At 31.8% G+C, this 11,788-nt stretch overlaps 1 protein-coding gene across 1 annotated transcript; it reads left to right on the top strand.

Annotated features, from left to right (window-relative positions):
- Positions 1 to 1,056: 1,056 nt before the first annotated feature.
- Positions 1,057 to 5,080, top strand: LOC124931523 (uncharacterized protein At1g76660-like). The gene is made up of 2 exons (XM_047472004.1): positions 1,057 to 1,314; positions 4,001 to 5,080. Exons 1-2 carry the CDS (start codon positions 1,204 to 1,206, stop codon positions 4,952 to 4,954), a joined length of 1,065 nt encoding a protein of 354 aa, XP_047327960.1. The 5' UTR covers positions 1,057 to 1,203; the 3' UTR covers positions 4,955 to 5,080.
- The last annotated feature ends 6,708 nt before the right edge of the window (positions 5,081 to 11,788 follow it).

Below are 11,788 nucleotides of genomic sequence, written 5' to 3'. Positions count from 1 at the left end.
AAAAAGTTATTCAAATAAACTTTTAATTTATTCAAATAAGCTTGTGAATTGTTAAATTGTTTTTAAATAATTCACTATAAATTAATAAAAAATTATAATAATTTAAATTTTAAACTCTATTTATTATATGTTTAATAAAAATAAAAAATTATTTAAATACAAATAATTGATTGATTAACTCAAATATTCAACAAGTCCTAAAACTCATTTGGTCAATGATTATTTTGGAATTTTATTGAGTTTTTTAAAAAAAAAATAATAAAAAAAAAAGAAAAAGTATATTATTTGAGGTTTTAAATAGTTTAATAATTATAATATTTTTTATAATTAAAATATATATTTTTTGAAAATAAAATAAAAATATATTAAATAAATGAAAAAACATAATATCAAACTAATTCTTAGATGTTGGTTTCTTATTTACCAATAATTTTATATCACAATTTTATTTTTCTAAATAATCTAATAATTAATCAATTAAAATATTAAATATTCTTAATGAAATTAAAATTTTAAACACAAAACATATTTTAATAATTTAAACAATTAAAAACTCAAATACCCATTTTTCATCACACAAATTGTTTTCTTTAAAAAAAAAAAAGTCCAACTAAAATCCCAAATAATTTAACATCCAATAAGCTCTTAGTTTTATCAAAGTAAGAAGACATAGAAAGAGAATAGTCATATTAATCATTATAATTAACTAATTTAATGACTAAACTATCCTAGTCCTTATTTGATATGAGTTATTTGTATTATAATTTTTTTATATTAAATATTAATTAAAATAAATTAACTTATTTTTATAACTTTAAAACGTTAATATTAACAATACTTTTATAATTCAATTTGTTTTTCATCCTAAAGTATAAAAATGATGTAATTATTAAATTTAAGATATAGTTGACCACTTCAACTCTTCAAATTCAAAATCAAACAAAGCCTAATAATAAATTCATTACAGGGACAATAATGTAAATTTGAAACCATTCAAGTCCTCGCCGTGTTTGACCTTAATACCGCTTTACTTATTACTACTACTACGGCTTCCTGATCATTGCAGAAAGCGGTTTCTTTTGTAGGCTGCAGCGTCGGATTTCTTCGATACTTCGTGAAGAAACTATGCGATATTGAACAATTGGATTCTTGTTTGAATCAAGCAGGTGGAGGTGAAGGTAAGTTCATTTCAATCGAACAAAAATGAACAGAGATATGAGAGGAGGAGGTAACAATACGGCTTTTGATACTATAACTGCTGCTGCGATTGTTATGGCGTCAAATGATAATCGTGTCTCGCAAGATTTGCCTCAGGTAAATAATCTGATTGAAGTTGTTTCGTTTGAGTTAACGGTGTAGTTTGTAGAGGTTTTGAATTTTGAAAACAGTTATATCTGAAATCTGACGTTATTTTGTTATGATTAACTTAAGAAAAGAGAGATTTGTTCTTGAAAGACTAGCTTGATAGTCACTGTAATTGATTAGGTTAGTTAATTGTACTGGAAAGAGATGTTTCTACTTAGTTGATGGTTGAATACTATTAGGATCATCTTGACTTTACTAAGAATATATTCATTTTTCATTATCTTGTGATATATAGCTAGAAAAGCAGGGCATGGTAGAATTTCTGTGATGAATAGTGACAAACTAGTTTGTATTTTTGCTTGTTCGATTGTAAGCTCTGTGATTCTGGATTCGGCTCGCTAGAACTTTGGTGTGTAGAGGTTTTGAAGTTTGAAAACAGTCATATCTGAAATTTGATGTTATTTTGAAATTATGTTATGATTAACTTCAGCAAAGAGAGATTAGTTCTTGAAAGACTAGCCTGATAGCCACCGTAATTGACTTGGTAAGTTTTTTTTTTGGGAAAATACTAGGTAAGTTAATCGTACATGGAAAGAGATATTCCTACATAGTTGGTGGTTGAATACTATCAGGATCATCTTGATTTTACATTCATTTTTCATTTATCTTGTGATATCTAGATAGAAAATCAGGGCATGATATAACTTCTTTAATGAACAGTGACAAACTAGTTTGTATTTTTGCTTGTTCGATTGTAAGCTCTGCAATTCTGGATTCGGCTCGCTAGAACTTTGGCGTGTAGAGGTTTTGAAGTTTGAAAATAGTTATATCTGAAATCTGATGTTATTTTGAAATTATGTTATGATTAACTTTAGCAAAGAGAGATTAGTTCTTGAAAGACTAGACTGATAGCCACCGTAATTGACTAGGTAATTTCTTTTTTTTGGGAAAATACTAGGTAAGTTAATCGTACATGGAAAGAGATATTCCTACATAGTTGGTTGTTGAATACTATCAGGATCATCTTGATTTTACATTCATTTTTCATTTATCTTGTGATATCTAGATAGAAAATCAGGGCATGATATAACTTCTTTAATGAACAGTGACAAACTAGTTTGTATTTTTGCTTGTTCAATTGTAAGCTCTGTAATTCCGGATTCGGCTCGCTAGAACTTTGGTGTGTAGAGGTTTTGAAGTTTGAAAATAGTTATATCTGAAATCTGATGTTATTTTGAAATTATGTTATGATTAACTTCAGCAAAGAGAGATTAGTTCTTGAAAGACTAGACTGATAGCCACCGTAATTGACTAGGTAAATTTTTTTTTTGGGAAAATACTAGGTAAGTTAATCGTACATGGAAAGAGATATTCCTACATAGTTGGTTGTTGAATACTATCTGGATCATCTTGATTTTACATTCATTTTTCATTTATCTTGTGATATCTAGCTAGAAAATCAGGGCATGATATAACTTCTTTAATGAACAGTGACAAACTAGTTTGTATTTTTGCTTGTTCAATTGTAAGCTCTGTAATTCCGGATTCGGCTCGCTAGAACTTTGGTGTGTAGAGGTTTTGAAGTTTGAAAATAGTTATATCTGAAATCTGACTTTATTTTGTTATGATTAACTTCTGCAAAGAGAGATTAGTTCTTGAAAGACTAGCCTGATAGCCACCGTAATTGACTAGGTTAGTTAATCATACATGGAAAGAGATATTCCTACTTAGTTGGCGGTTGAATACTATCAGGATCATCTTGATTTTACTAAGAACGCATTCATTTTTCATCATCTTGTGATATATAGCTAGAAAAGCAAGGCATGATATAACTTCTTTGACGAACAATGACAAACTAGTTTGTAATTTTGCTCTTAAATGAACATTATCTGGACCTTTTGAGTTAGTTAGAGCATGCATAAAGCTATAGTTGTAGATCTGATGTTAATTCTATTGTCACATATTGATGATCATGGTAAAATGAAACAAATTCCCATACTGTTGAAGTTCTTCTAGTATTGTTAATTTGGTTAATTTGTTAGGTATTACAGCTTTGGCAAATATTGTCTTGAAAGTTTTACAGCTTTGGCAAATATTGTCTTGATTGGTTATCTTGATTGGAGTTCACTCTATATTCTCTTATGTTGATAACCTCAACTTTAGCCATTTGGCTTGAATGGGGTTAGTGTCATATGATTGTCTTACTTTGGAATGACCTATAAATTGCACTAGGCAGGAACACTATACTTTTCATGGTTATTTACACACATAAAAAACAGTTTCATGTACTAACCCTAAAGTCTTGGAGTTCTTTTTCTTGGAATTAAAGAAACGACGTCTCATCCTGGTTCGATTTGGGTTTTGTATATTAATCTCAAATATATAATATCATTCACATTGTTCAAAACATCAACCAAAATACTCTCTAATTCAGGTGAAATAATGTGCGAACATCCTCAATAAGAAAAATAATCATAATGTACTAATCAAGAATTACAATGCCCGAAAGAGAAACACAAAAAATTCTAAGTGGGGTTCATTAAGATGATCTAAGCATCAAGAGAACAAGGATGAACATTGTTTTTAGCTTTTATGTCTTGTCTTGAAGCATTTTGAAGCTTTTGACAACTCATGTCATGACTTTGATTCTAATGGTTTTTGCTGAATCAGAATTTTATCTTGTTGTATTATACAGAAAAAGAGATGGAGTAATTGGTTGAAGATATACTGGTGTTTCGGCTCATACACACAAACCAAACGAATTGGGCCATCAGTTCATGTTCCTGAAACCTCAGCTCAATCCGAACTTCCCCAAGTACCATCTTTAGTTCCTCAATTTGCAGCTCCTCCATCTTCACCCGTATCCTTCCTTCAATCAGGTCCACCTTCATCCATCCAATCGCCCGCCACTTCACTATCACTAACCTATATATCCGCTAACATCCACTCACCCGGTCCCTCCAACATTTTCGCAATCGGTCCTTACGCCCACGAGACCCAACTAGTCTCTCCTCCCGTTTTCTCAACTGAACCTTCAACCGCTCCCTTTACACCCACCACACCTTCCTCCCCCGAGGTTCCATTTGCTCGAGTTCTCGGCTCCAATCATGCAAAAGATAACATTGTTAATGCTGCTAGTTCAAGATATTCATTAATGTCTTCCTATGAATTTCAACCAGGAAGTCCTATCAGTCATTTAATATCGCCTAGATCAGCTATCTCTGGTTCGGGCACTTCATCTCCTTTCCCTGATCACGATTTCGGAAGTTCAAACTTCCTTCATTTCAAAATTGGTGAACCTCCCAAGTTCTTAAACTCTACACATGATTGGGGATCAAGGCAAGAATCAGGATCCTTAACTCCTAAATATAGGGATGAAAAGGAGGAAAGTGCTGAAGATGCTATGAGGCGTTTGGCGAAGAAGTTATTGGCAGAGGCTGTATCGTCATCTTTAAGGAGAGAAACCATTGTTAATGTTAATAATAACAAGATTAATGTCGGAAAATCCGACGGTTGTGCTGATCGGTCTGGAAATCTCGATCATTCGACGGAATTCAACTTTGAGAATGTTGGAACTAAGGAGGAGAAACTAGAAGAGGAGGATGCTAATGATTGGTCGTTTTTTCCTCCAACAAAACGGGCCGTATAAGTCACAAAAGACTAAAAACAGACTTTCCTTGATCACAATTAACATTGTTTTTTAAAAATTTATTTTTTGTCAAATTTTAGTTATTATGTGACATAGGTTAAATATTGGAATGCAAAAATTATGCCATAGATGGTGCCAATCCTTTTGTAACATATTTGGCTTAATAAATTATGCCATAGTTTGATTCTAGCTTAAACACTTGTACTTTACAAGTGTAATCTTTAATAAATCTGCAGTTCTTGAATATAAAAACTCTCTGATTTAATGGAGGGTTATGTTTTAAAACCAAATTCTATATTTTTTTTAATTAAGGAGAACTAGGCTGACTCTAAACGCCCTAGTTGAAATCGGATCCAAAACCCAAACTCTTCCCACTGAATTACTTTAGTGGAAAAAAACAAAATTGTTTATATTATATTAATAAAATATATTCTAAAGTAACGAAAAGGTATAATATATATTTAACACAATAAACTTTTTTATAATTCTCTAAAAATCCTAAATTATATATATATATATATATATATATATATATATATATATATATATATATATATATATATATATATATATATATATATTAATTCAATCAACACACTCTTATTAATAAAATATAAGAAGCAAAATTGGCTTCCATTTTCTCCCCTTTCTTTTTCTAATTTTGTATTATTTAAATCACCTAATAAACAATAGTCATGGCAGTGGTCCCGAACGGTTCAGGGTAATAGAACGGTACTAAACCAATTGATTTTTTTTTTTTTTTTTGGAAAACCAATTGATTCTTTGTCAAGACTATTTTGGGTTGGAACTGTTTGGTTTCGAATATCCAATAGTAAATCGAGACCTGATCACTAAAAAAAAATGTTTTAAGTTCTTACTAAGTCTAGCACTAATCCTAACCCTAATCAAATTCCAATGCGAACCTCGACCCCGATCGCTCATCTAGTTAAGAGAAAATACAATAATGATCCATTAATTATTCATGCTGCGGATTATCCGGACTAAATATTACTTATGTAGTTCATACTAGAAGAGTCTCGCATACTTTGGTTGAAGTTAGAGGGTTCGCCTAACACTTCAGATTAAAAACGGTTTCATCGATGGATCATATCCTCAGCCAAAAGAATGCGATGAACGTGATCAATGGAGTATTGTTTATGCTTTGGTTAGAGTTTGGATAATGAACACGATCGAGTCAAAGATTGGGAGAAGGTTTTCGTCCAAGAAAACTAGTTGCGATTTGTGGTTGGAGGTTCAATCAAGATATGAAGGTAACAATGGATCAAGAATGTATGGATTACAAAGTGATATTAGTAAAGCGGTTTAAACTTTGGAGGAATATTATTCAAAGATCATGTTTCTTTGGGACGAGATGTTAGGGCTAGAACCACTTCAAAGATTTAGATGTAAAGGAGTTCAATTCGACATGATGGATGTTTCTTGAGACCGAGATACTTTAGGACGATAAAGAATTGAAATTGTTGCAATTCTTGATGGGCGTCGATCAGAGGCATGAATATGTAAAGGACCACATCCTTATGAAGGATCCATAACTAGGTGTGTACAAATCGTTTATTATGTTATAAAATGTTGAGAATAAATCAAAACAGAAAAGATCATTCTCAGAAACAACAATGATTATCAAAAAGAAGATTTTAGAAGGAAAGGAAATCAAAATGTTAGACAAAAATCTTTCTTGTTCACATTGTGAAAGAAAGGGACATACTAAGGAAGACAGTTTTAAATTTATAGGTTATTATTGAAAAATATAATATGAATCTGAGACTAATCAAGATAAAAAAAATAAAAAAAATCAACTAAGAAAAAACGATAAATAACACAAGATTTACGTGGAAACCCAAGACGGGAAAAAACCACGGGTAGAGGAGAAAAATCCACTATACAATAGAAACTCTATACAATAATACAATTGGGACGACCAAAATTTATTAGTTATTAATTAATCGATAAATTAATAATTAATAATTTATATATTAATTAATATTTTATTAATTTATAGTAACATACTTAGTTTACAAACACCTTTAAATTTCCACTTAATTATTGTATACAATGCATGTACTATATATCAAATGAATGACCCAATTTGAAAGAAACCTTCAATCTCCCACCTTATTATGCTTCTTGTGTTCAATGTATCACTTTATGGACATTAAAAATATTTTATATATAAACAAGATCAAAACACTGTAATTTACACAAACAAATCATACACACAACATGACTTCCCATCTTAAAGGTGTGAAAAAAACAAAAATGACAAACGAGATTCGAAGAGCATTATGCAAGCACAACAAGGATAATCCAAGTCTCACTCAAAAACAATTGCAAGAATGGGTTCATAGTAACTATGGTTTGCAGGTGAGTCAAGTGACAATATCGAATACAATTAAACGGTCTTTAGAGTATCTCTCACTTGCTCCCGAAAGAGACGATGTTAAGCGACACAAACCGGCACAGTTGTTGATTGATGAAGAAATTATTGAAAGCGTTATTGGAATTAATAAAGATGATATCGATGAAGAAGATGATGAAAGTTCTACAATGGAGCCCCTTCGCGAAACGAAGCTATTAAAACGACAATCACATTGAACAATTTCTTGTTGAGCCATGAGAAAACACCACCAGAAGTTCTTACCATGCTAAGGAAAATTAGAGACGACATTCAAGGGGAAATTGATTTCAACAAAAAACAAAAGACAATTGAGTCATTTTTCAAGAAACCTTCATAAATCATTCATGTAATATGCTATATATAAGGAATTATTAATTTATATTTTATATGGGGTCTAAAGAAATTATCAAAAATGTATTATCTTATAATTTTAGCGAATTATTAATTTAGCACCTTATTCTCGAGTCAGGACCGACCAAAAATATTATCTTAGAGAGTTTATTAAATAATCGAGTATTAATTTATCAAGTTTCTACTGTAGTTAAAATAAAAGATTACAACTTAAGAGAGAGAGAAAAAGTAATGATAAATATTCTGTGTATTTGTTGTAAATAAAACTTTAACTAAGACCATATATAATTACAATCACATAATTGGGCCTAAGGGACCCAATATCAGATAATTATGATTTTATTTTATTTTATATTATTTTATTATATCGCGAGCCTAGGTCCAGACCCCGGTCAAAATCAAATTGGGTTACCATAATCTAATAATCTCCACATTGACACAGATTTAGTTCGTCAAAAGAAAAATTGATCTTCAAAATATAGACAATAACCATAACAATCTCCACCTCTTCTAAAAGCCCTATGGGCTTCAACAACCAAGATCAACTAAGTTCGAGCAATGCTCAAACTTAGCAATGTGGAGCGTCTTCATCATCATATCACCAGGATTATCAACAATACTAATTTTTTCACATCAATATTACCACGAGCAATAACATCACGTACAAAATAATATCGTATATTAATGTGCTCAGTTCTTTCATTAAACATCTAATCTTTCGTCAGAAAAATAACACTTTAATTATCATAAAAGACTGTCGTCATCTGTAAATCCTTATTCAGTTCCCTAAATAGTCCTCTCAGCCAAATATCTTCTTTATAAGCGTTTGTAATGGCCATGTATTCTGCCTCGTGTTGTCGATTGTACTTTATAGAGTAGCTTTCCAACTAATCGCACAACCGTCAATACAGAAAACAAAACCTGTAAGCGACCTTCTTCTGTCAAAATCGTCAGCATAATCAGAGTCGACATAACCGACAAATCCATCTCTAGTTCTACAAACTATAGGTGAACATCTGTTGAACCTTTCAAATAACATAAGATCCACTGAACTACTCTTCAATGCTTTTTACCTGGATTTGCCAGATATCTACTAAATGAACTTACTAAATATGTCAAATCTAATCTAGTACAAATCATTACATACATAAGTGAACCAATTACAATGAAATATAGAATTCGTAACAAATACTCGATATCCTCATTAGACTGAGGTGACATAGTTGAAGAAAGTTTAAAATGAGTTGATAATGGAGAACTCACAGGATTAACATACAAATTGTTGAACAGATACAAGATTTTGAAGTAGACACAACTATCAAAATCACTTCTCTTGAAGTCATGAGTGGTCATAAAAGAGTCGAAACTTTTATAACACCGCCTTTAAGATTTCTTTAAACCATAAAGAAATTTCTTCTAATAACATACGCAGTCTTCTTGTTCTAAGAGTGTAAATCCCCCAGGTTGATGCATATATATGTCCTTATATAGATCTCCATATATAAATGCATCTTCACTTCTAGTTTCTCAAGCTCTAAATTATGTATTGCCACGATGCCAAGTAATGCTTGAATCGAAGTATGTTTCACAACCGGAGAAAACACGTCAGTAAATCAATCCCTGGAATTTGACTGTAATATTTCGCAACTAGTCTCGCTTTAAACTTGTATCTTCAATGCTAGGTGTACATTCCATTCTTTTATACACCCACTTAAAACGAATAACCTTCTTTCCAACGGGTAATTTTATGAGGTTTCACGTACCATTTTTATGAAGAGATTCCATCTCTTATTGCATGGTAATCGTCCACTTATTAGAGTCATCACAAGTGACTGCATCACAAAATGAAGAAGGTTCTTCATAAAAATCAATATTTTTTATAGTACTCAATGCAATAATAACCAAATCAGCTTCACTGAGTCTTCGAGGATGTCTAATATTATGTCTTGGCCTATCAGTAGTAATAGAATATTGTGGTGGTGCAGGAGATAGTGAAGTATTAGACAATTCTGGTGTAGTTGACAATAGTTTTACAAGTTCAGATTTTGATATGCTCTCAAACTCCACATGTGTACTAGATTCTTGTTGAGTATTATTACTAGAAGTGATATATTCTTGTTGAACCTTATCACAAAAATATATAGAGGATGTACATTTAACATAGGTGTTTCATCGAAAGTAACATCTCGACTAATTATTACCTTTCTAGTTTTTAGACACCATAGCTTGTACCCCTTCACACCAGATTTATAACCAATGAAATTACACTTCATAAACCAAGCTTCCAATTTTCCTTGATCAACATGAGCATACACCGAACAACCAAAAATTCTCAAATCAGAATAACTATAAGGAATATCATACCATACCATAATTTTTGCAGAGTCTGTTTATTAATTGTAGTTCATAGAGAACGGTTGACGAAGAAGCATGCTAAAGCTGTAGCTTCAGCCCAAAAAGACTTTGATAAATCAACATTAAGGAGCATACAACGCACCTTCTCTATCAAAGTTCTATTCATCCTTTCTTCCACACCATTTTGTTATGAATTCTTAGGCACTGTGTGGTACCTTATGATTCCTTCAGATCTGCATAGAGCATTAAATTCTTCATAACATAACTGCAAACTATTATCAGTACGTAAACATTTTATTGGTTTCCCTATCTATTTCTCAATTAAAGTCTTCCACTCCTTAAACTTAGAGAACACATCACTCTTTTATTTCAAAAAGAAAACTCAAGCTTTTCTAGAGAAATCATCGATAATCGTCAGCATATAATAAACACCTCCTATAGAAGGCATTTTAGACGGTCCCCAAAGACTAGAGTGTATATAATCATGTATTCCTTTAGTATTGTGGATGTCTTTAAAGAATATAACTCTTTTTTTTCTTGCCGAGGACATAGTGCTCATAACACTTTAATTTACTAATATTTTGCCCATCAAGAAGTCCTCGCTTGCTCAATTTTGTGACATCATCATCAGATAACAGCGGTAGAGACATCTACATCGCCTACAAATGTGGAGTTTTTAAAAACATATAACATGTCAAGTTTTCTTTTAGCTTTCATCACGACAAGAACACCTCTACTAACCTTCATAACTCCACCTTCAACAGTGAACTTGTAACCTTTTGAATCGAGAGTACTAAGAGAAATAAAATTTCTCTTCAAATCATGAACATGTCTCACATCATCAAGTGTTTGAATAGCTCCATCAAACATCTTGATTTTTATTGTTCCTATACCCACAACTTTGCATGATGAATTATCTCCCATTAACATAACATCCTTGGAAACTGTATCATATGTCGAAAACTAGTCCCGATTGGGACATATGATACATACAACCCAAATCGAGTATCCAATCATCTTACGACCTTGCATCGCAAATAGAAGCCATGAGAGTTTACTGTCTTCAACGTCATCAATACTGGTTTCGCCGCAATTTTCAACCTACTTTTCAGTCGAATTACTACCCTCTCTCTTACCTTTATTTTGTAGCTTCCAACACTCATATTTTATGTGACCTCCTTTCTTGCAGTAACTCCAAGTCTTCCAAGGTTTTATTGACTTCGATCTATCTCTTTGATTACTTTTTGAACATTTTCTTGGGTTTTTCCTCGAGTAGTAAGACCCTTTGCCAAACCATCGGAATGACTAACAAAATGTTTCATATTCTCCTTAGAGAATATTGCATCATAAACATCAGTAGTAGTGAAATACATCACGACTATATAGAATAATATTATGAAAAGTGAGATGTGTTGGGGGCAACAAACACAGAAGAATCAAGGTTAAATCTTTATCCTCATACTTGACTTCCAAGGCTTCCAAATCAGTAACAGTTTCTTTAAATGTCAGTATATGCTCTTGTAGAGGCGTACCTTCTGACATACGATGAAAATATAATCGCTACTTCAGATGCAGCTTACTAGTAAGACTTTTTGTCATAAATAGTTGTCTATTTTCATCCATAATCCAGCAGTACTCGTCTCCTTCAGAACATCTTGTAGAATATTGTTCGATAAATGTAGATGTATATGAGACAATGCCTTACGATCCTT

Source organism: Impatiens glandulifera, chromosome 3 (assembly GCF_907164915.1).
Source record: "Impatiens glandulifera chromosome 3, dImpGla2.1, whole genome shotgun sequence".
NCBI lineage: Eukaryota > Viridiplantae > Streptophyta > Magnoliopsida > Ericales > Balsaminaceae > Impatiens > Impatiens glandulifera.
The sequence above is the reverse complement of the archived record's forward strand: the minus strand, read 5'-3'. Positions and strand labels throughout refer to the sequence as shown.